General features: G+C 42.2%; 2 protein-coding genes across 14 annotated transcripts in view; one reads left to right on the top strand and one right to left on the bottom strand.

The window, feature by feature from the left end:
* THOC7 (THO complex 7) overlaps positions 1–9,579 on the bottom strand; it is a 21,074-nt gene extending 11,495 nt beyond the window's left edge. The window contains exons 1-2 of one of the 5 annotated variants that reach the window (XM_021069184.1): positions 6,383–6,597; positions 4,575–4,695 (exon numbers count right to left, since the gene is read on the bottom strand). In XM_021069184.1, coding sequence (XP_020924843.1) covers positions 4,575–4,680 — 106 coding nt within the window. In that variant the 5' untranslated portion in view covers positions 4,681–4,695; positions 6,383–6,597. Of the gene's footprint in view, positions 1–4,574; positions 4,696–6,382; positions 6,598–9,215 lie in introns of those variants that run through there. The other 4 variants (XM_021069185.1, XM_003132293.5, XM_013981843.2 and 1 more) reach the window with 4 other exon arrangements.
* Positions 9,696–24,080, top strand: part of ATXN7 (ataxin 7) — a 158,467-nt gene continuing 144,082 nt past the window's right edge. For 8 of the 9 annotated variants that reach the window (XR_002337616.1, XR_002337614.1, XR_002337615.1 and 5 more), the window contains exon 1: positions 9,696–9,717. The gene's annotated coding sequence lies outside the window, so the exon portion shown is untranslated. The remainder of the gene's footprint in view (positions 9,718–24,080) is intronic. The other variant, XM_005669703.3, reaches the window with a different exon arrangement.

The following is a 24,080-nucleotide window of genomic DNA, read 5'->3' on the forward strand; positions in this document are numbered from 1 at the left end:
TCAAAGGGCTTTGTCTCAAAAAAACACTGCTCATTAGGACTAGCAGGCAACTATCTTATTTTCAGGCCCAAAGCAGAGAATTCTCTTCTTGTACAAATGACTTGAATATTTGATTAATGAGCAGATGTGTCCATAGGTACCACAGTAAGTTCTGAGGACAGGAAATAAAGGACCTGAGATCTTTCACTCTAGTTGGAGAAATAACACATAAATGAATATACATATACACACAGAGGAGTGACACAGACAACAGCAAGAGATTAGAAGGAGAGCTTTCTTTAACCTGGGGGGGAACAGGGAAAGACGATTTTGAGCTGCTCTTTTGATGCTTGAAAATCAACAATCAAAAAAGCAAAAAGGGAGTTCCCGTCGTGGCGCAGTGGTTAATGAATCCGACTAGGAACCATGAGGTTGCGGGTTCGGTCCCTGCCCTTGCTCAGTGGGTTAACGATCCGGCGTTGCTGTGAGCTGTGGTGTAGGTTGCAGATGCGGCTCGGATCCCGAGTTGCTGTGGCTCTGGCGTAGGCCGGCGGCTACACCTCCAATTCGACCCCTAGCCTGGGAACCTCCATATGCCGCGGGAGCGGCCCAAGAAATAGCAACAACAACAACAACAACAAAAGACAAAAAAAAAAAAAGCAAAAAGGCATTTTAACAATATCTATTAAAATGTCAAATAATGCATACTGTTCGACCCAACAATCCTAGATATACATGCACCTATGCAATATGACATGTTCATCAATGGGAGACTAGATAAATAAATTTTGGTGTAAGAGTATGATGGAACACTATGAAGCCACAAAAAACAAAGAATGAGGAAACAGCTGTGTACTGATATAGAGAGAACACTTAATATAACTTGTTAGAAGAGCAAGGTGAAGAATAGTATTTATGGCATGTTTCCTTTTCAGATAAATATGGGGAAAATAAGAATATATACTCATATGTTTATATTTACACAGGTATCCTGGAATGACATATAAGAAACTAATAAAAGGGGTTACCATGGGATTGGGGCAGTATAAGTTGGGTAGATGGAGAGCAGGCCGAAAGTCGGGCAAAATATTTTTTATATCATTTGAATTTTGATCACACAGAATCTGTCAGTTGCTGTTTGAAAAAGAAAGCCATGATTGTGGTGATGTGGTATGGTGATTGTGGTATCATAGGTGTTTGTATATGTCTAAATGTATTGAATTGTACACAAAAGTGCAGTTCTTCATAAATCGATTACACCTCAATAAAGCTGTTTGAAAGGAAGGAAGGAAGCAAGCAAGCAAGCAAGCAACCTAAAGTCCTTTCCCTGTCCCCTGCTGTAGGTGGGGAGACAGTTGGGAGCTGCAGCAGAAGTGAGGAATGAAAGGCTGGGTCTGGGATGTGGGTACACTAAAGCACTAGGGGAGGCAGGGCTTGTGAAGACAAATGTAGAGATCCAAGGACATAAGGGCAGTTAGAGGTCAGATTGTGGAAGTCCACTCCAGTAGATGCCATACTGGTAGACTTGGACCTTGGTGGTGGGCAACTGAGAGTTGCTGAAGATTCATGGGTAGGACTTTCTAGGAGAGTCAAGCTGAGGGTAGTATACAAAATAGATTGTCACTGGGAGTGTTCAAAGGCAGGGAGGCTGGCTAGGAGACTACTCAGGCAGATGCACACAGTGGGAGCTAAACTGGCATGAATTAAAGCAGAGATTAGTATCACAGGTCCTGGAAGGCAGATTAGGACTAAACAGAGACTTGGTTAGGAAAAGGCAGGGGCCAAGGCCAGTGCTGAGCAGCACGAGTAGGACTGGTCTCATTAGTACAGATAGCACAGAGGATTCACTATCCAGGCACTCACAGGCCTTTTTCCTACTTTAGTCCTATCCCTCTTGTCTACAGAGCACTTCTTCACAGGCAAACCCTGGGCCAGAAGTCAAGAACTGGGGCCCATGTTCTGGTTAGTCCACAGTGGTGTTTTTGCGTGTGTTACCAGCCTCATCTATAAAAAAATGGGAATAAAACTTTCCACTTCATGGGACTGCTGTGAAACTTTACAGATATAAAAGTTTACAAAGGAGCATTTTCATGATAGGAAAGCAAAAATGAAAAAAAAAAAAGGTTATTCTTATCTTAATGTTAAATTTAAATCACAACTTAATGTTAAAACATGAGCAAACCTTGGAGACAAATTTATGGATCCATCTATATACCATTATAGATATATATTATGCATTTACATATACAAAGTTTTGCCCAGTTGTGATTTCTCACAAATTGCTTCTGTCTCAAGCTTCTAATGTGAGGTCATGGTATTTTTAGCATAAACTACATAGATAGATGCTACCTAGGAAATTTTCTGGGGATGAAAATGACTGAAATAACATATGTGTATGTATATGTATATATATATATATATATATATATATACAGAGCAGAGCAGAGTTCCAACAGCAACAAAATAAAACAGAAGGGTAAGTTGTCAGTTTGAAAATAGCTTCTGTTCTTTTAAATTGTAAAGATGGCCACCTGCTGACAATTCCCAACTGTCAGCATTATTATTTTTAATGGTACTTTATCAGTTGGCTCTAGACTGAACACACCTAAAACATGTTCTGTTTACTGTATACACTGACTTCATAAATTACTATCATGCCTGAAGCTCTCTGTAAGCAATTTGAATACTAATTAATTCTGGTGGGCCTTGGTCCACCTGTAAAAACAGTGAAAATGGCTTAGACACTATTTCAGTGATGTTATCAACATCATTCCTTAGTTGTCAGTTACCTTCTCTACTGACTACAAGGATCAAACCCATTTGGAAAAAGCTTTGAAACAAAAACACTTAACACCCTCTCTGAGAATGGTGGTTTTCCACCTGACTTTAGGCTTGTAGGAAGACTTTCTACCTGATTCAGTTATGCATTGTACCATAACTGTACCTACAAAATGTCTGCCATGCAAAATTACTTTCAAATCAGTTATGACACATGTATGGTGATAAGTAAATACCTACTTGCAAAATCAGCATGCATTTTACACCCTTTCCTGTCTTACATGCCACCCTATACCTCGGGTGTATCTTAATCAATAATTTTTTTTTCTTTTATCTTTTTAGGGCCACACCCACAGCATATGGAGGCTCCCAGGCTAGGGGATGAATTGGAGCTGTAGCTGCTGGCCTACGCCACAGCCACAGCAGCGCGAGATCGAGCCAAGTCTTCAACCTACACCACAGCTCACAGCAACACCAGATCCTTAACCCACTGAGTGGGGCCAGGGATGGAACTGGAGTCCTCATGGATGCTAGTTGGGTTCATTAACCACTGAGCCACAACAGGAACTCCTTAATCAACAAAATTGATTAAGATACTGAATAAGTCTCAAAAATCCTTTTAAAGGGTTAGATTTTAGTACCTGATTTTCCATAAGTAGAGAGGCTGGAAGAACTATCTCCTTTACAGTAACAAAACCAGCTCACCATTTCCAAGCCTCTGGTCAGATGACACAGACATCTTAGTTGTGGAAAGGACAAGTTCTCATAAACCCAAACTAACATTCCTTTCAAAGCCCCTAATTGTTATCTCCTCAAAGTAGCTATTAAAACTTTGACTACAAAACAAGTTTTCATAGCATCTTGGAGCAAATATTCAAAAAAGGAATGAGAAGAACAATCTGGAAAATGATGGTAGGCAAAGTTGCAAAACACTTACTTTACGGACAGGTCAAGGCTTGACAGTCAGTGGTGAGAGCCTGTTATGCAACTTCCTCCTGGGGCTAAGCTAGTGTCAAATGTGCCTCCCCATGTGCTAGACCTCACAGCACCCAATCTCTCCTGCTTTTAAGAAACAGCAATTCTGTGATCTAACTGTGAGGATCAGCATTTCCTTTCTAAAGGCAGTTTAGCAAGAAATTCTGCAGGCACACAAACCCATTAGTGGCTTTTTCTTGGTGTTCCTAAGCACTCTTGATCCAAACTGAAAACCACAGGAAGGGCTAATTGGAGAAAAGATTACAGGGGAAAAGACAGCTAGCTGGCTACTAGGAGGCCAATGTAGCAATACTTATTAAAAACACATCTTCTAGAAATGATTCCCACAGGTGTCAAAGACATCTATGCATATATCTCCATTGTCATGCTATTTCTACAAAACCTGGATGTAAAAAAAAATGTTTAGAAGGGGACTAATTTTAAAAAAACAGAACATTATGAAAGAATAAGGTAGAAAGAGCTTCAAAAGGTAGTAAAAAGTTTCAAGTATTAATTATGTGTAAAACTTTAAACTGTATATATGTCCTGGCACACCAACTAACATATACATATGCTAACAATATGCTAAGTAAAGTTCTAAGTGCTTTTCACATATTAAGACACTTAATCCTCAGAGTATGCCTAAAAAGTAGATACTATTACCCATATTTTACTAATAAAGGAACTGAAAGTTACTTGTCCAAATTAAATCTCACAGGAGGTAAGGAGGAGTGTTAGGACTCAAACTCAAGAGTCTTGGCACTAGAGAAGGTGGTTTTTACCTTTTATGGCATTTCAAAATCATTCTGGAAGGGTACACAAAAACCCTTTACAGTAATTACCTCTCAGGAGAGGAGTTAGCAGTGGAGGGTGGAAAGGAAGGTTTTCACTTGCCACGTGATGCATTTCTTCTTCAATTTCCTGAAGTGTATTATTTTTCTTCACCATATCAACAGTGATTATCTGGATAGAGAGCTTAATTTTGAGTGATCTTTCTTTTCTGTATTAAAAATTCTAATCAGTGTTCTTTAATACATCTGTGATGTGTTAAAAAAGAAAACTGGCTTGACTTGACCTATTAACAAGAGGAGAGACTACGGCCATGTAAAAACAATGTGTGTGCAGATTCCTGTTAGATTTATCACTAGATCATCATTGCTTATGGGTTATTAAGCTGAATTACATATATCCCATTGTGTTACATTCCTCATGGTAAAATAACACCTAGTTCCTCCTTTCAAAAGGACTAAGACCAACAACATTAAGACACAAAAAAGGCAGGTGGAATGAATAATAAATAAGATGGTTTGATTCCTCCATGTAAATATTGATCTCTCGTGAGATACTTAGGCCCAGTCTAAATAAATTGCTGATGCCAGAGTAAATTACATAAACCAAAATTAAATTAAAAATTAAAAAAAGAAAAGCAAAAAAAATTAATGTTGAGGTCCTTTGTTTTTCTCTAGATTTAAAGGTTTAGAGTATAGCCCTAATAAAGTCAAGGTTCAAACTCCCATCTTGCTTTGAGATACCATTTATCTTGGGTAAAGAAATATTTAATAATTGAACTGTTTCACTAACTCCTATGCTGGGATCAGAGATGAGGGAACAAAGTAGGCAAATCCACTGGCACTAGCGAAAAAAAAGCCAAACAAACCCTTTGGCCACATATGTCTAATTAACATTGGATCAGCAACTGAAATCACAGTAACAGCAGCAGCAGACAGTGTTTATACGCTCCTATTTGATGACCATACCTTTTGTTTGTTTTCCTTCACTCTGAAAAGTGTTCTGGTTTGGACAAGCAATTAAATGGTCACTCAACTTTGAAGTGCCTTACTATATTATCACACTTCATCCTTGGAAGAAACCCTAGAAAGTATGTATTATTATCCTCCTTTTACAGATGAGAAGTGTCACCTCTTTAAGTCAGAGGCAAATATACACAGTTATATTATTAGAAAGTCATAGTGCCATTCCATTACTCTGTCATATTGTTCATGGACATATTAAAAGCTATTATTTCAAGTTTTAAGCAGCATATTATCCATGCATTACACCTTCTAATTTAAAACAAAACAAAAAAACGATACTGTCAAAACCACCAAGCTCTATTAGATGGAATGTACAGCCATATCCCGCTCCCCACCACCCTTCTCAATTCCCATCTGTTTCTCCGGCATGTCAAGATACATACCTAATGTTCTCTGTGCTGCAAAAGTGCTTCTGAAATTTCTATCAAGGTACTAACACTGTTTAACACCCTTTAAATTAACACATACAAAATACAAACTGTGAACATAGTTTAAATTAACAGTGACAACATCTAAACTATTTTTCAGTTAGCCAAAATGCTAGGGTGCAACAGAGAGAGAATGGCTTTGCCAATAACTAGCTATGTGACAGTAAGCCACCAACCTCTGAGGATCTCTGTTTGTCCATCTAAAGATGATGGTACTGGTGATAATATTTATAGTTCAGTATCTATAAATAACAATACAGTATCTCTCTCCTTCCCTTTGAGGAGGACAGTTCCTCAAATTAACCAATGTGTCTTTGTACAGGAAATAGTTTCTCCCCCAAAGCTCCTAGACCAATTGGATATGCAGAATAAGGATTACAAAGGCATGGCACCTTGCCCGGTACTCACATTCGTAAAGGGACATCAGCCCCCCTCTAAGCGCCACAAACTGGTATTGGTACTCCTCCAAGAATTTTGCAGAAGGATGATAAGAGATATGGAGGCCACCCACTTCTCAGTCTTCTCCACCACCATCATCATAATCCAAGCCCACCTCTTCTCTCACTTGGAATACTCCTCGTTGACCTCTCTGCTTCCATTCTTGCCTTCTTAGAATCTGTTCTCTACAGAGCAACTCAGAATGATCGAAAAGATGATTCTGATCACTAACTCTTCTGCCTGAAATCCTCCAATCATTTCTGATCCTGATCCTCCTTTCCATGACCTGCAAAGCTCTTCAAGAGCTGTTTATTTCTCTGACCTCCTTTTGTACCACTGGTCCACCTGGATCCAGTGGCCTTCCATATCATCCCTAAAGGGCACAGAGCTTGCTTTCACAGTACTTTCCTGGGCTCTTCACACAGGTGATCACTTCAGGCCTTAACTTTAAATGTCACTTTTCAGAGGTCATACTTAATTACCCGTTTTAACCTGTTGGCACCATGCCATTACTTTCATATTCCATCTAGTTCATTCCCAGAATCTAATTATGTTCTTTCTCAGAAATTATCTTACCTATTTGATTGCATGCTATTCCTTCCCTCCCCTAAGCAAGAGCTTTGTACCATCTACAGTTATAACCAGCACTGTGCCGAGAAGGCGTGCAATAGATATTTGTTGACCTATTACACATATTACTCACTCTTGCTTCATTCTTACCAAAAGCTCAGTTGAGGATAACCAAGTTTACAAGTGGTTCTCCACCTGGAATACCACTCTGTCTACATCTAGTTATCCTTCAAAAATGGGATTATAGAGTTCCATTGTAGATACAGCACTGTCACTGCAGTAGCTCAGGTCGATGCTGTGCCAAGGGTTTGATCTCTAGCCTGGTAACTTTCTTTTTTTTTTCTTTTTTGTCTTTTTAGGGCCACATTCACGGCATATGGAGGTTCCCAGGCTAAGGGTCGAATCAGAGCTGTAGCCACTGGCCTACGCCACAGCAATGCCAGATTGGAGCCTCATTTGCAACCTATACCACAGCTCATTGCAGTGCAGGATGCTTAACCCACTGAGCAAGGCCAGGGATCCTCATGGATACTAGTCAGATTCGTTTCCGCTGAGCCATGAAGGGAACTCCTGGGAACTTTCATATGCCTCCAGCACAGACAAAAAAAAATTAATAATAATGGGACTAAGAGTAAATTTTTTTGAGGAGTTCCTGCTGTGGCACAGTGGGTTAAGAATCCAACTGCAGCCGCTTGAGTCACTGTGGAGGTCTGAATTGGATCCCCTGCCTGGTGCTGGGTTAAAGGATCCCAGTTGCTACACCTGAGGCTTAGATTCAATCTCTGGCCTGGGGCTTCCATATATCATGGGTGCAGCCATTAAAAAAAAAAAAGAAAGAAAGAAAGAAAACCAAAAAGTAACTTTTTGAGGAGTCTTTCTGATCTCTGAGAATGGATAAGCCTTCTTTGTTACATGCTTCTGCAGTTCTCAACCTTGAACTTCCTCTGTGGTAACATTTGGACCCTTAAAACCAATTATCTCATGTGTCATTCCCACTAGACTGGGTCCTCAGAGGAGAAAAAGGTCTCGCCTCTTGGTTCTGAGCAGTAATCCCAAGGACTAGCTGAGGTAGGATAAAAACCTGCTGAATAAATGACACTGGAATGAAGCAAAGTTAAAACTTCCCATAAAGCTCCTGAACCTCGAAGAGTTTGCACTTTACCACTCCTTATCATGATCACAAATTTGGGCCTATTACTCTTCTTCCCATGGCCGGGTCCTTTAATTCAGAGACCCTGCCAACCTCCAACTCTTAAGAAATGTTATCTCTATAGGCACGTAAGGTTACTGGTCATTCTTTCTTCACATAGATCCATCGCCCCTAGGTCTCCCCTTCCCAATGTCAAAGGACTTCCTCACTTCCTAACTGGATAACTTCTTAGGTTCTCCCTCCAGTTGCTCACCATGCTTGTCCACCTTCCCCAAAGTGTCACTTTATTTCTGCTCTCAGTCTGGAGACCACCCCGTGGGCCTCTCCTCACATGGGTCCACCTTCCTCAACTGTCCTCACAACTTTACAGAAACGCAGCTCCCGCCCCTCCCCCACTCTATTCCAGCTGACAAACCACCCTCCCCTACACACAGACACACGTAAAGGAATCTTTTGTTGCCCTGATATATCCTAGGTCTCCTGCCTTATACTGGCTCCACTTAATCCCCCTGGCACAGTCCTTGATGGTCCTTCAGACACCCCGTTCGCATCTATTCTTTTCAGAATTTGTCCCCAGATCCCTCTGCCTACTCGCAGTCCAGGGCCAGTTCTCAGGCCCCAGTGTCATTGTCTGGGGAACGTTCAGTCTGTCCAGAGGACTCCTCCAGGTGTCATCCTCTGTACATTGACAACTCTGGTACTCTCGTCCTGGGACTTCTCCCTTCTTTCTGGATTGCTCAGAAACCCCCGCCCCATCCCTGGAGTTCCCACTATCTACCAGCCCTCTATAGATCCGGACCCCCAGCTGCAGGGCCTCTACCCTTACACCCCTTCGCCGGCTCTTGGACCCTATCACCGCACCAAGGGCTCCCTCACCACATCCTCCGACAGACTGGACCCCTTCCGGCTACCACCCGCCGGCGCACCGCTGCCAGCCTCCCCGGGCCCCCACGTGGGCTCCCGGCCCACCGATGACCCTCCCAGTGCACCCTCCCCACGTCCGGCGAGGCCCCGGGGAGCCCGAGGGGGATGGGGAGGGCTCCGGGAGAGGCCTAAGAGCTCGGGGGGAAGCGGTTGGGAAACCTTGGGTCTCCGAGGGGGCTGATCGCAGAGGCGAGGGGCTCCCGGAAGCCGCGGGGAAGGCCAAGGGTCTTGGGGGAGGCGGCGGCTGGGGGCCGGGGAGGCCGCGCGGCTCGGGGGAGCGGGCCGGGGCGATGGCGAGCGGGCCTCACCGTCAGTCACGGCTCCCATGGCGTGCGCGGCGGCGGCGGCGCAAGCTGAGGCGGCGGTTGGCGGCGGCGGAGGTCAAACTCCCACAATGCAGCCGGGTAAACAGCCATGGAGGAGGAGGCGGCGGCGCCCGCGGCCGCCCGCTCCGCCGCCTGAGCCGTGCCGCGCCGCCGCCGCGGGACCCGCGCTCCCCGCGCTCCCCGCAATTCCCCGGGGCGGCCGCGGCCGGCGCGTGGGGGGCGAGGACAGGCGGGCGGCGGCGGCCCCTGTGCAGCCCCGGCCCCCGTCACCCCCCCCGCCGCCCCCGCCCGGCCCACGCCCAGAGGCCGCCCCGAAGGCCGCCGCCAGCCGCCAGGTGAGTTCGCCCGCGCGTCGCCGGGGTAGCGGGGCTGCGCTGGGTCCGAGCCCCCCGCGCCTCCCCGGGGATGGCGACCGCGGCCCCCGCCACCCCATTCCCGCCGCCGCCACCGCCGCCGGGGGTGGGCTGGCTCCCCTGGGGGGCGGGGCGGGCGGCGAGGGCGCCGGGTCGCGACTGAGCCCGGGAGTCTGGGGACCCGGGGCACGCAGGGGGCGCAGCGTGAGGGTCCCCGCGAAGTTGTAGCCCACGCGCGCCCGGTCGGGTCTCGCACGCGGGCACTTGCGCGGGGCGCGGCCGGCAAGCGAAAAAGGCCCCGGGTTCCAGGTGGCGCGGTTCCGGCCCCGGCGGCCGCCCCCTTCCCCTTGGGACACACACGAGTGCTAGGAAAGGGGGACCGAGGAACTTAGCGATCTCCGGGTGGAGTTCGCGTAGCCACTGGGAGTCGGGTGCCTGCCGTCTTTCCCGTGCGCAGGAACCCCGGTCGGTGATCGGGATGGGGTGCTTTCATTTATTTTTCTCTCTGCTTTTCCAAAACCGACCCTGTGACGGTCCCCATCTTAAGGGGAAGTCGAAAGTGAAGGGGGAGGGAGGTGCTCAATGAGAAACGTTGCCTTGTGTGTAGAGTTAACACATTTCCGGAGCACACTGCCCATGATATTGGCATCTCGTCCCCAAAGTCGCTTTGATTCAACTTGGATGAGTTTCTCGTAAACGGCAATATTTCGGTGGTGAGAGGCGAGAGGAGACGAGCACCTGATTTGAGTACGGACTGATTTGATCACCTGTGGGATAGCTTCAATGAGGCTCAAGAAGCAGGTCTGAGTTTTGAACTTAGCTTTGATGTTTTATTGAGTTATAGTCCCATTTTTCTGTCCCACGAATTCCCTGCCTCTTCATATCTGGGAGGAAGCAATTATGGAAGATGGATTTGGTTGGTTCCTTAATCAAATTGGGTTCAGTCTCCCAGTTATCTCTCAGTTGTTCAGAGAGGAAGAGTTAGGCATGCAAATGTGTGACAGTGAAGGGTGTATCACCACTAGCTAGAAATCAGTGTGCATAAAATTTTATTTATATATATGAAGTTGAAACTTTAGTAATGCTCTTCAGTTGTGCTTTAAAGAGCACCTTTGACTTTTAGCACAAAGGCGAAAACAAAACCAACTTGAGTGAATATTTTGAGGTGTTGCCCTCCTCACAGTGAGAAACGTCCTGGCTTTGAAATAATATTGGCCTCAATGTTGGCCATGCATGGGTTTCAGTCTGTTCATTTTCTTGGCTTACAGGGATAGAAGACCCTCTAACCAAAAGAAGAATTACTTTAAATCTTAAGTACTGCATACTGTAAATTGAAAGTGTCAGTTGCTATCTATTCCACCTGCCATTTTGGCAGGGATCCTTGTTTAAAAGGTAATTGTCAGGAGTCCCCTTGTGGTGCAGTGGGTTAAGGATCTGTCATTGTCACTGCAGTGCAGATTTAATCCTTGGCCCTGGAACCTCTACATGTTGGGGGCGCTGCCAAAAAAAAAAAACAAACCCAAAAAACAAAAAAACCCACAACAACAACAACAAAAACAAGGAATTGTCAAATGGTAAAATGATGTACTTAACTTTTTGACTTACTTGTTACTTAGCCTTATCACCATAATACTGATTTGAAAACAGTATCTAGTAACTTCATTAAAGTAATCTGTGATGTTTATGGGAAAGTATCACTTCCCCCTTTAAGTTTTCATGAGACAGTCTATCCATCAGTCATAGATGGGAGTCCTGCCTGAATGCTTTTCTAAAGTCACTTGGTATTTTGTTGGACAATGCCTGAAATATTCCTAAGTAATAAGACTGAAAGAGATTGTAAAGATCTGAAAGTTTGAGATATACCACAAAAAACACATTCCTGAAAGTTCTTGACTCAAGTAATGGGAAACACAGCAAAATTTGAGCTTTTCTGAACTTTTAATAGTCTACGTTGTCAGTCATGTTAACTTGCAATTGCATTGACACAGATCTTTGTGTTGAACATTAAAGAATTCTTTTAATTGACTTGTCTCGTGTAATTAGAGAACATCTTTTAATCTTGCAAGAGGTCTTTTCATATGATTTATTATATATTAACATGTTCATGAATGTTAAAGTAGGATAGACTCAAGCTCTATGCCATACTGACATTTCTTCCTTTCCTAGAGAAAACTCTGAGGGTAGAAAAAGTGGCAGGTTTTAAACTGTAACAAAACTGATTTGGGGGATCCTGTTGTGGTACACTGGAAACCATCCAACTAGGAACCATGAGTTTGTGAGTTTGATCCCTGGCCTCTCTCAATGGGTTAAGGATCCGGCATTGCTGTGAGCAGTGGTGTAGGTTGCAGACTCGGCTCGGATCTGGCGTGGCTGTGGCTGTGGCTGTGGCTGTGGCTATGGCTGGCAGCTGCAGCACTGATTTGAGCCGTAGCCTGAGAACCTGCATGTGCTGTGGGTGCAGCCCTAAAAAAAAAAAGGCAAAACTGATTTGGGCTTTGAATATGTATGACTTAAGATTTGGTGATTTACTCAAGTCATTAGATTCCTAGTTTCTTTGAGAATATGAGAGTCTAGTTAAGGAAATTTCTTTGAATATTTATTTAATATTAGACTCTGATGCTATAAAGGATGCTAAGAGAGCTAGCTATTTGTCCTGGTCCTGTAAAATAGGCATTTCTGTAATATGTTTTTAGTGCAGGGATTATCCTGAGGTCTGTGAACCTCAAGGGATCCATGAATAGGCTTCTAGAAATTTCTGAACTCCCCTATAGTTATAACCAAGACATTTTTGCATATGTATATTTTTCTGGGGAGGAGTGCATGGTTGTTTGTAAAAGAAGTCCTGGGGTCCCCTAATTAGAGATGCATGTTTTATTAAATAAAATGAGAATAATTATTGAGGGAAAAAAATAAGAAAAAAGTTGATCTTTGTACTTAGTGTTTGCCTTTTAAAGTTATCTTTAGCCTAGTCATGTGGTCTTAGAGGTGCAAAAGTGCGGCCATTTTGTTCCCACAGCAAAGTGTTGTCTGTCAGTTGATAAACCATGCACCCACATAAAGGGCTTGACATGCTAATCCTGGGTGCATTGTGCCTGTTTTAAAATTATATTTAAAAATTTAGATCAGGAGTTCCCATCTCTGCTCAGCAGTAATGAACCCAACTAGTATCCATGAGGACGTAGGTTCAATCCCTGGCCTCACCCAGTGGGTAAGAATCTGGCAATGCTGTGAGCCGTGGTGTAGATTGCAGATGTAGCTCGGATCCACATTGCAGTGGCTGTGGTGTAGGCTGGCAACTGCAGTCCCTGTTGGACGTCTAGCATGGGTACTTCTCTGTGCCTTCGGTGCAGCTCTAAAAAGCAGAAAAAACCCAAACAAATCAAAAAACATTAGATCAAATGGATTTATTGTCGATACGCAGAGGCTTTAGCCCAGTAACCACTCTTAGAGCTAATCGTTTATTCAACTCCACACCCTTACTGCTCTCCAGCAAATTTGACTGAGAGATAGTCTAAGGAAATGTGTTGGTGCCTTGGCAGAATGCTATGGGAAAAACACAGTTTCTGAGTCAAAACAGGCTTAAGTCCAAATCTGGGTTCTTTCGTTCTCATTCACTGTATGTACTTATCCTGCCTGACCCTGAGGTTCCTCATCTAGATAAAGCCTACCTAGTAGAAGTGTTGGGAGCCTTGCAGGAAGTTCCCTGTATGAAACTCTGAGCCCCTCATTTGGTGCACAGGAAGAACTTGGGAGCTAGATGTTGGTAACCATTCATAAACACCCAAGTAAATATGTACAAACATGTTATATAATAATGGTATACGTTATCTGCAAATAAGTATGATGAAAATATCAACCAAGTGAAACTTCTTAAAAATCTGGTTTTCACAAAATGAGTTAGGATTGAGTGGTTCTTATAATTGTAGGCTTTTTGGAGAACTTGAAGGAAAATGGTGGTATAGTTGGCAAAGCAAAGAACATGGATCCTAGTAAGAAAGATTCAGCTGCCTACCAGCATCATAGCCCTTTCTTTGAGTAAGATTCATTTAACTGTTACTCCTCATTGTACTTTAAATGAAAAATCTAAATTAAACTGTATATGTGCTTTCTAAACCATTGCCTCAAAAAATGTTTCCTCACCCCCTTCTTTTGGAGACCCTTACACATTGATTGCATTTAGTAGAAGTTAGATCTATAACTTTGATGGTGACATCTTTAAAATGTCTCCATGTTTGAGTACCTGCATCAGTTTTTCTCAACAAGCAAGTTCCTGGAAGAAATAAGTTGCATTTTACTTTCTTTAAAGGAAATGATGTTACTATAAGGAGAAAGAGGGAGAGGGAGGAGAGAGATGAATAGAACACTTCTGATGCTCATGGCCATAAAATAACCTTCCACTGTTCCTGTGGTCTTTTCCTCTCTTTTAGTCCTGGTGAACATTGTTGTCTTGTGCTTTTAAGTCAGGGAGTGGTTAGGAACACAGGCTTAGACTTGAACCTGGGTTTGAGATTAAATGAGATAATAAAGGCAAAAGGCTTTGCTCAGTGCTAAGCTCCTAAAGGTAGTAGTCATTTTGAGGACGGTTTCATTCTCTTGTCCAAGGAGATAGCTCATGTATTCTTTCAGAGAGAAACCTTTAATCCTACTCACCCCAACACACACCTTCTGAGACCATTCTACTTTCAACTCAAAAAACCTTTCACATTTTTCTGGTTACTATTTGGCTAGTACCCCAGCATCCATAGAACCAATTAGACCTGCCTGCTGTTCTTAAAAATGGGGCTGCATTCTCTGTTAGGCTAGCAGGCTATGTCTAAATTCTGGGTATGTCAGGGCCAAACTAACAAGCATGAAGCATTTAGAGCCTCCCAACTCAGTGCATGGAGAAGGTAGCCATTGACCAGGAGTGGGCATGGCTGTGTTCAGTAAAACTTTGTGGACACTGATGTTTGAATTTCATGAAATTTTTGTATGCTGGGAAACAGTTTTAAGAATTTTTCAACCATTTAAAAGTGTTATATATAGGTAATGGCTCATAGCATAAGTCAGAATTGGATTTGACCCATTCAAGGGCCATAGTTTACTGAGCCCTTGCCTAGAAGAATGTTAGACCCCAAGTCCTATAGGTGTGTGGTGTTAGCAAGCAACAGTACCTCCTCTTACCCCTATACACACTGCCATTTTCCATCTTAAATGTTCAGTGCTTTTGTTATGGTTGCTTTATCTAATGTCCCTGCCTTCCCCATTAGGATGAAACTCCAGTAGATTAGTTATAATATGTGGCCTTCCCCTCCTAGGCACAAACATGGTGCTCTCCAGTAAATTATTTGTTGGTAAAAATAGTCTCACCTTGCCCAGTTTGCCAAAGAACTTGATGATTGAGCCTTGTCATTTGTGTTGGTTTTGAAGGGAATAAGTGCCTTTGGAGCTGCTTTATGCCTCAAGTTCCTGTTACCCTCCTGGTGCCCAGGAGGGGAAGTAGTTGATACTAGGCCCTCAAGCTGCTACCTAGACACTCTTCCCTGTATCTGGCCTCCCCCATCCCCTTGTACATGATGTTTGGTTAAATAAAGCACACAAAGGTTCCTCTTGTGTTCTAACCCCTAGAGATTAGCTTCAGGATTGGTTCTATACAGAGCATGTAGATGTATATGTCTGTGTGTAATTTAATCCAGCCATCACTGAGTCTCTGAAAGCTGTTTCTTTTAGTTGTCACCTTTTCTCTTTTTCTTGATGCTTCTTTCTCAGCCCTTGTATAGGATTCAGATTTGGTGACCTGGTGGCTGCTATAACTGATTAGTGTATTTTTTGCCTCTCTCCTTGCCTTTTAGTTTTCCCTACTAATTTGCTTGTTTTATAGCAAGTATATTCTTTTCAGAGTTTAAGTTTTCAAATTAATAAATGCTGAAAACAAAACCGGTTTATTAGGTATTTTAGAATTCCCCCCCTCCAAATGTAATTCTAATGCAATATCAGAGGCATGAATTGATATTTTAGATTTTTAGAGATAAATTGAATTTTTAAAGTTTTTGGTTGCTTAATCTAAATATTAGAAATGTAAAATATGCTATTACTCTTAAATTTAAGGGTTTCCTTCTTTTGAAAAAGGTAAATTTGGTATGTATTTTATGGGTGACACTTGGGGCAATATGGATCCAGAGTTATAAAATGACAAGCTATCGTCTAGGAATTTATCTTAAAGAAACAGTCATATGTACCAGATTGCTCATTGCCCTGTTTTTTGCAACAGCAAAACATGGAAAGTAACCTAAACCCCTATTAATAAAGGATTGATTAAGTCATTAGGGCCTATCCATATAGTGAAATACTGTGCAATCTTTAAACAGGATGGTAGAGGCCAATATTTATTGATATGGAATGATATTTAGAAAAACAGAATGGGATGAGAATATGCTTAATGTATGATTTTTTTTTTTTTTTTTTTTTTTTTTTTGCTTTTCAGGGACACACCTTTGGCATATGGAAGTTCCCAGGCTAGGGTGTTGAATCAGAGCTGCAGCTGCCAGCCTACGCCACTAGCCACAGCAATGCAGGATCTGAGCCTCATATTCGACCTACAGCACAGCTCACAGCAATGCCAGATCCTTAACCCACTGAGCAAGGCCAGGAATCAAACCTGCATCCTCATGTATGCTAGTCGGGTTCATAACCCACTGAGCCACAATGGGAGCTCCCTAATTTTCTTTAATATGGACAAAAGCTCTGTATATAGAAATCTTAAAAGAAAGTATGTATGCCAAATACTAATAAGAGCTTATTATCTCTAGGTAATAATATTGTGGGTGATCTTTTTTCTCAATTTTTTTTACCTAGGATGTACTGCTTTTATAATCTCGGAAGAATGATGAAATTATTAAAGAATAGACATACTAATTGAAAACCTCTCCTGTTTGTGCTAAATAAAACTTCATTCCCTGAGGTGACCAGTTCCTCTCAATGGACTGTGTTGTATTGAATGAGAAGTGAAATATACTTTCTCATATGCCTTTAAAAATCTTTTCTTATTTAATTAATTAATTAATTAATTGTCTCTTCTGGGGGCCACACCTGCAGCATATTGGAGGTTCCCAGGCTAGAGGTCTAATTGGAGCTATAGCCTCCAGCCCTCACCACAGCAACACCAGATCTGAGTCGAGTCTGCAACCTACACCACACTCATGGCAACGCTGGATCCCTAACCCACTGAGCAAGGCCAGGGATCGAACCCACAACCTCCTGGTTCCTAGTCGGATTTGTTAACCACTGAGTCACAAGGGGAAATCCTAAAAATATTTTCTATATTACTAATAAGCAAGAATATTTTCTAGACTCTTATAACAGGAAAGAAAAAAATTATATAGAGGACCAAACAAATATCAGTTTTTAGAACAAACTCACTGAAAAAACACTCAGGCACATAGACATTTACATTGCTAAAGAGAATAAGTTGTGCCTCATTTCTTACTATGAAGGATTTTTTCCCCCTGTTAAAATTCTCATTAAAATATGAGGAATTCATATGTATGGTATGAGTAAAGGCTAGTGTTTAAAAGCATGAGCTCCAAGACTTTCTGTGTTACTTTTGAGGAGTTAGACCTCAGTCTCTTCATCTGTAAAATGTGGGTAGTACTTTGCTAAGCTGTTGGGAGGATTAAATTAGATAAGTGCTTACTTAGCATGGTGCCATATACTTAGCAGTAACCAAGGAGAAAGAAATGGTGGGAGGGGTATGAGCATAATAATAACAGTAATGATGGTGATAATATTGGTGCTGATAGTAATACTAGTTATTATTTGCTCCCTTCTCAATAGAGGTTTGCATGAGGGCAGAGGCTTGTTTGCCACAGTTATCAGCCAGTCCAGTTACCTTGACCAAGACAGATATGTGGTCTCCTTTTAGCCCATTGTGCTCTCTTACCCTGGTATCTATAGGTACACTATCCAAAAACAAGGGGGAAAGAAAGTGCTTAGGGTCTCACAGGCATAGTTGGTGCTCTGTAAATGTTGTTGAATGAATGGTGACCTAAAGCAAGCATTTTCTATAGACAGTGTGTGGTGAACTTTTAAAAGAGGGGTTTGATCATCTTTAAAGTATATGGAAGGGGAGTTCCCTGGTGGCTCAGCAAGTTATGGATCTAGCATTTTCATTGCTGTGGCACAAGTTCCATCCCTGGCTTGGGAATTTCCGTGTATGCTGTGGGCATGGCCGGAAAAAAAAAAAAAAAAGGAAATTAAAGTATATGGAAGGAAGTTCCAGGTACGAAACTATTAAAGGGAGAATCTGTTTTGGAGTTCCTATTGTGGCACAGTGGAAATGAATCTGGCTAGTAACCATGAAGTTGTGGGTTTGATCCCTGGCCTCACTCAGTGGGTTAGGGATCTGGCATTGCAGTGAGTAGTGGTGTAGGTTGCAGACTCTGCTCAGATCTGGTGTTGCTTTGCTCTGGCATAAGCTGGCAGCTACAGCTCCCCTAGCCTGGGAACCTCCATATGCCTCCGGTGCTTACCACTCCCCCCCCCAAAAGAGAGAATCTGTTTTGAGTTCTCTAGATTTTAAATGAATCATAGCAAATCTGCTTCATTTTCGTTTACTTAGCCAGTTCCTTTCTTTCTTTTTATTTTTTTAGGGCTGCACCCATGGCATATGAAGTTTCCCAGGCTAGGGGTTGAATTGGAGCTGTAGTCCCTGGCCTATGCCACAACCATGCCAGGTGTGAGCCACATCTTTGACCTACATCACAGCTCATGGCAACACCAGATCCTTAACCCACTGAGCGAGGCCCGGGATTGAACCTGCATCCTCATCGATACTAGTCAGATTCGTTTCCGCTGAGCCAACACAGGAACTCCATTAGCCAGTTTCTTTCCTTTTTTTTTTTTTTTTTTTTTTTGCTTTTTTCTAGGGTTGCTCTCCTGGCATATGGAGGTTCCCAGACTAGGGGTCGAATCGGAGCTGTTGCCGCCAGCCTACACCACAGCCAGAGCAATGCGGGTTCTGAGCTGAGTCTGCGACCTACACCACAGCCCGCGGCAACGTTGGATCCCAACCCACTGAGCGAGGCCAGGGATCGAACCCTTAACCTCATGGTCCCTAGTCGGATTCGTTAACCACTGCGCCACAACGGGAACTCCGAGTTTCTTTCAATATCAACTCAACTCTGTTTGTACCTGCATCCTTGTGGTATAACTATGATAATTTGAAAAATGTTTTACTTTATTTGCACTTAAGCTATTTTGACTTTGGAGTATGTTCTACTCCCTGCTTAAAACCTCTGTGTTCTGACCGAGCTACATTTCATTGTTTCTGTGGAATTAGAACATTGACTTGGCAGTGAAGAATAAGTGTAACCACATCTGACTGTGACAGAGTTATTTGGAAACGTTGGAGTATTAAATTTGTTCATAGGAAATTTTCAGAAATGAGTAGAATAAAAGAATGTAGAGGAGTTCTCGTCATGGCTCAATGGTAATGAAACTGACTAGGATCCATGAGGTTTTGGGTTTAATCCCTGGCCTTGCTCAGTGGGTTAAGGATCCGGTGTTGCTGTGAGCTGTGGTGTAGGTTGCAGACTTGGCTCAGATCTGGTGTGGCTGTGGCTGTGGCTGTGGCTGTGGCTGTGGCTGTGGCTGTGGTATAGGCCAGCAGCTACAGCTCTGATTCGATCCTTAGCTTAGGGATTTCCATATGCTGTGGGTGTGGCCCTGAAAAGCTATATATATATATATATATATGTATGTATGTATATATATATAAAAGAAGAATGTAGAAATATTGTGATAATTCATGAAGCACATCTGTCAGTTATCTATTGATGATAATAACAACCCACTCCCAATACTTTATTGCTTGAAATTGATTATTTATTTGCTCCCGATGAGGGCAGGTGCACTTCTCTGTAAGTCTTGCCTGGCTTGAAATCAGATCCTAAAAGTTAAAGAAAGTTACTCTTTTTGCTAGTGCATCTTAAACCCATTGCTAAAGAAACTTGCATGGGGCAGGGAGAGAGAGTGTGAAGTGGGAGAAAGCAGATCTTTAAAAATCTACACACACACACACACACATCCAGTATCTTAACATTCTAAATGAATTTTTTATTTTACTCCATGTTGCATATCTTTAAAGTTAATGGTCTAAAGTACTTGCCAATCAAATGAAGTTTTATCTCCCAAACTTTTGAGAAAATATAGTCTTCTAGACTCAAAGTAATAACTAATCAACTTGGAGGTTTTTGGTTGTAAGCAATAGAAACTAAATCTGGCCACTTTAAGCAAAAAAAAAAAAAAAAAAAAGGAGAGAGAGATTGCTGGAAGGATGTGGTGTGGTGTAGCTCCAAGCTTTTACAATAGAGCTGAGGAACCAGGCCTCGGAATGGATCAGATCTGGAGCCCCTTCAGAGATCTAGGTAGTGAGAGTCAGTGTTAAGCACCTCAGGGTGCTAGACTTTGTAACTTCTCCAACTGTTGTTAACCTCTCTCTCTACTGAGAGGGTATCTCTCAGGTTCAGACAGGGTGCTGGCAGGTATCTTGGTTCCTCTCTTACCAAGAAAGTACCTATTGGGGCAGTTGTCATTCCTCAGCAGGGCAGGTGGAGGCAGGGCTGGTAAAACCAAAGATGTCCATGATCCAGACATGTGTGAGCCTGTGTGTGTGTTATTTTGTGCATTATCTATCTCATTTAGTGTTTGCAATATCCTTCTCTCTCCCAATCCCATGTGCCTCTTAAACCCCCGGTTTGAGACCCAGTCTGGTGGCTCCACACCATCAGTGTTCCTTCCAGCCAATCAGCACTTACCATGGTAAGTGCAATATCATATTTATCCATTTTTTTATATGGTAATATTTTGTAAAACATGTTATGCATATCTCTAATATTTTAGAAGAGAAGCACATGGATGGTAGTTTAGCCCGTATCTGGTAATTGGGATCCTGTTAGGAACATTTTTTTTTTTTTTTTGGCTACACCTGAGGCATATGGAAGTTCCCTGGCCAGGGAATCATTCCAAGCCACAACTGCGACACCACCAGATCCTTAACCTCCACAGCAGGAGCTCCAAGAACCTTTTTACCTAGTGCACAGTGATCCCTTTAGGGCACCAGTGATTTAAATATAAATTTATTGGCCTCTTCATGAAATGATCCCAAATGCCCTGCATTTGTTTCTCTCTCTTCTCATAGTGTCTGGCCGGTTTTATTTTGCCTTTACTAATACCTTAAAATAAATATTTTAGACTTTCCAATTTATAAACTGAAGGGACAATCTACATTTATATAATCTTTAGAGTATTCGTTAAACCATGTTTCAATCAGTAAATGCGCAAATACAATGTGGTTTTATTCAGAGCATTTTCACGTATTTTCCTGTTTTATTTTATACTCTTATCCTTTGAAGTCAGAGAAGAGCATATTCCCCCCTATTTTTTAGTTGAGAATGTGATTTAGAAAAGGTGAGCTATTTCCCCTGCAGCATAGGACTGTTGGCAGGGGAACCCTTGGGTGCTTTGACTACCTGTGCCTTTAAGGGACGTTCTAGACTGCAGAAGTCCTTTTCTTGGTTCTTCAAGGTTCAGGAATGAATTAGAGATGGGTGACCCTAGGATTAGCCTCTTTCACTGTGGGGACATTGGTGTATGATGCAGTTATCTAATAGTCATTGTAGCCATTTGCATGTACTTTTGTTAATTCTTGCTTTGGAGTGCCAGCATCTTTTTATTTCCCCCAGGAGATAACCAGTGGAGGGAGGAGCCAATTTAATTTACCCCACCTTTTCTTCCCATGATTAGCTGGTTTTGAAGTACCTCCTGGAGCCCTTCAGTCTGGCCTTTTTTACTTCCCAGGGTGTAATTACCGCCTTTGGTGTAGTCACTTGTCCTCCCAACCCCTGGACTCTTCTTTTAAATGGCCTGCTCTGTTTTTTGCTGTTTCAGGTCCACCACTACAAGAGATTTTGAGAGGAGCTCTTGACACTTTTGTTTAATTAGGGTCTCCAGACAGTTTTCTGTTAACAATAGCTTTGTATGTTAGGCCCTTTCCCCTTAGGTTTTAAAGTTTTATTGTCATCTCAACCATCAACAGGATGTAATGGCGGTATGGTGGTGTTTCTTGTTTGGCCAGACCTTTTTCATAGAGATTTCCCAAGACTTTTCTGTAGCTTTATAATCTCGTACTGGTTTTTACATTGTCTTTTTCTAATTTGTTTCTGCAGCTTCTAAACATTTTCTGTTAACACTTAACACTAGTCAAAAACCTAATTTTCTCATGGTTTCCTACATTTTTAATTTGTCTCATGGTCTCATTTTTGCAGACATTTTGAACCTTTAGAGTCCTCAACTTAATCCTGAAGAGTGCTAGCAAAGTTCTGCATTGTTTCTTTTTATTTTATTCACTTTTTTTTTTTTTTTTTCTTGGTCCTATTTTCTTTTAGGGCCGTAATTTTGGCATATGGAGGTTCCCAGGCTAGGGATCCAATCGGAACTGTAGCTGCCAGCCACAGCCACAGTCATGCTGGATCCAAGGTGCGTCTACGACCTACACCACAGTGCATGGCAACGCTGGATCCTTAACCCACTGAGCAAGGCCAGGGATCAAACCTGCATCCTCAAGAATGCTAGTTGGGTTCGCTAACTGCTGAGCCAGGACAGGAACTCCCACTTTTTTTTTAAGTTTTAACATACTGAACACAAAAGGAGATTTAGTAACTCCTCTTAGGTGCTCTGAGATGTTTAAGACTCCATTCTCTGCTCTCTCCACTGCTCTCCTTTGATTATTATTGTTCTGGTAGTTATACCTGTAAGTCATTTGGAAATCGAAATTAGAAAAGAGGCCATTTACCATTACATTAGGACAGTTTAAAAGGAATCACTTGTTCACATTTACTAGCTTCCTGAAGCTAGTAAAGATGCTTATGGTTTCCAAGATTCCATGTTAATTTATTTCAGCACTATAAGACAGTGAATAACACATGTTTAGCTATTATAGATTATGAAAAAGGTAGCTCTTAGAAAAGCTAGTACATATTCCAGGTTTCTGTTTAAATGGCACTAAATTGAAAAATCAGTTATCGTAGTAAACAGCAGTCATGATATAGTAGTAGGCAGGTTTCTGAGTGTGTCTGTTGCTTTAGCCAACAGCCAACAACGATTAGCTTTCTTTTCCAGAGATCTGGTGTCAAGTATTAATCAGTTGTAGACTGGAAAGTTTTTATTGGCTAGCATTTGTGGTGGAAGGAACACTAGTCTGCTGTTTTTTGTCTGTAGTCTCTTAGCCATATCACTGCATATGATATCGTTTGCATGGTCTTAGAAAAAGAAGCAGTTCCACTTTTCATCTGTATTGGGAGGGCTTCAGAGTATGAAAATAGTAAATTGTGACCTTGAAGAGTCTAAATTATCTCAGTTAAGGTTGTAATTGTGTACCAGAATAATTTTACATGTTAAACCCAATTTAGTATCCTTTTTTACATTTTGAGTAGTTTCCTAATTTTAAAACATAGTTCATAAAATGATTGTAGTACTGAAAATCTTAAATTACGCAAAAGCTAAGAAATGTAATTTGGATTTTGAGTTATAAAATTTATAAAAACTTGATTCTTTTTTTTTTTTTTGTCTTTTTAGGACCACACCCATGGCGTATGGAGGTTCCCAGGCTAGGCATCTAATTGGAGCTGTAGCTGCTGGCCTGCACCTCAGCCACAGCCATGCAGGGTCTGAGCTGTGTCTGCAACCTACACCACACCAGATTCTCAACCCACTCAGTGAGGCCAGGGATCGAACCTGCAACCTCATGGTTCCTAGTTGGATTGTTTCTGCTGTGCTATGATGGGAATGCCTATATACACTTGATTCTTATGAAAAACTGAAATTCCTGAATGCTTATAGTTTTTGTTTAATCATTTTTCCCTGATTGCAAAAATCATAGGTGTTTGTAGAAAATTTGGAAAATTTCATGGAGTTCCTGTCATGCTTCAGTGGTTAACGAATCTGACTAGGAACGATGAGGTTGTGGGTTCGATTCCTGGCCTTACTCAGTGGGTTAAGGATCCAGCATTGCCGTGAGCTGTGGTGTAGGTCGCAGACGCGGCTCGGATCCCGAGTTGCTGTGGCTCTGGCGTAGGCCAGTGGCTACAACTCCAATTCGACCCCTAGCCTGGGAACCTCCATATGCCGGGAGCAGCCCAAGAAATGGCAAAAAGACAAAAAAAAAAAAGACAATTTGGATAATTTCAGAAATATACATTAAGAAATAAAAGTTACTCATACCTACTACCTAGAGACACCACTACTAACATTTGGTGTATATCCACCCAGCTGCTTATAGAGTTCACCAATAAAAATAAACTTTGAAATGA

The sequence above is a fragment of the Sus scrofa genome, chromosome 13 (assembly GCF_000003025.6).
Source record: "Sus scrofa isolate TJ Tabasco breed Duroc chromosome 13, Sscrofa11.1, whole genome shotgun sequence".
Taxonomy (NCBI): Eukaryota; Metazoa; Chordata; class Mammalia; order Artiodactyla; family Suidae; genus Sus; species Sus scrofa.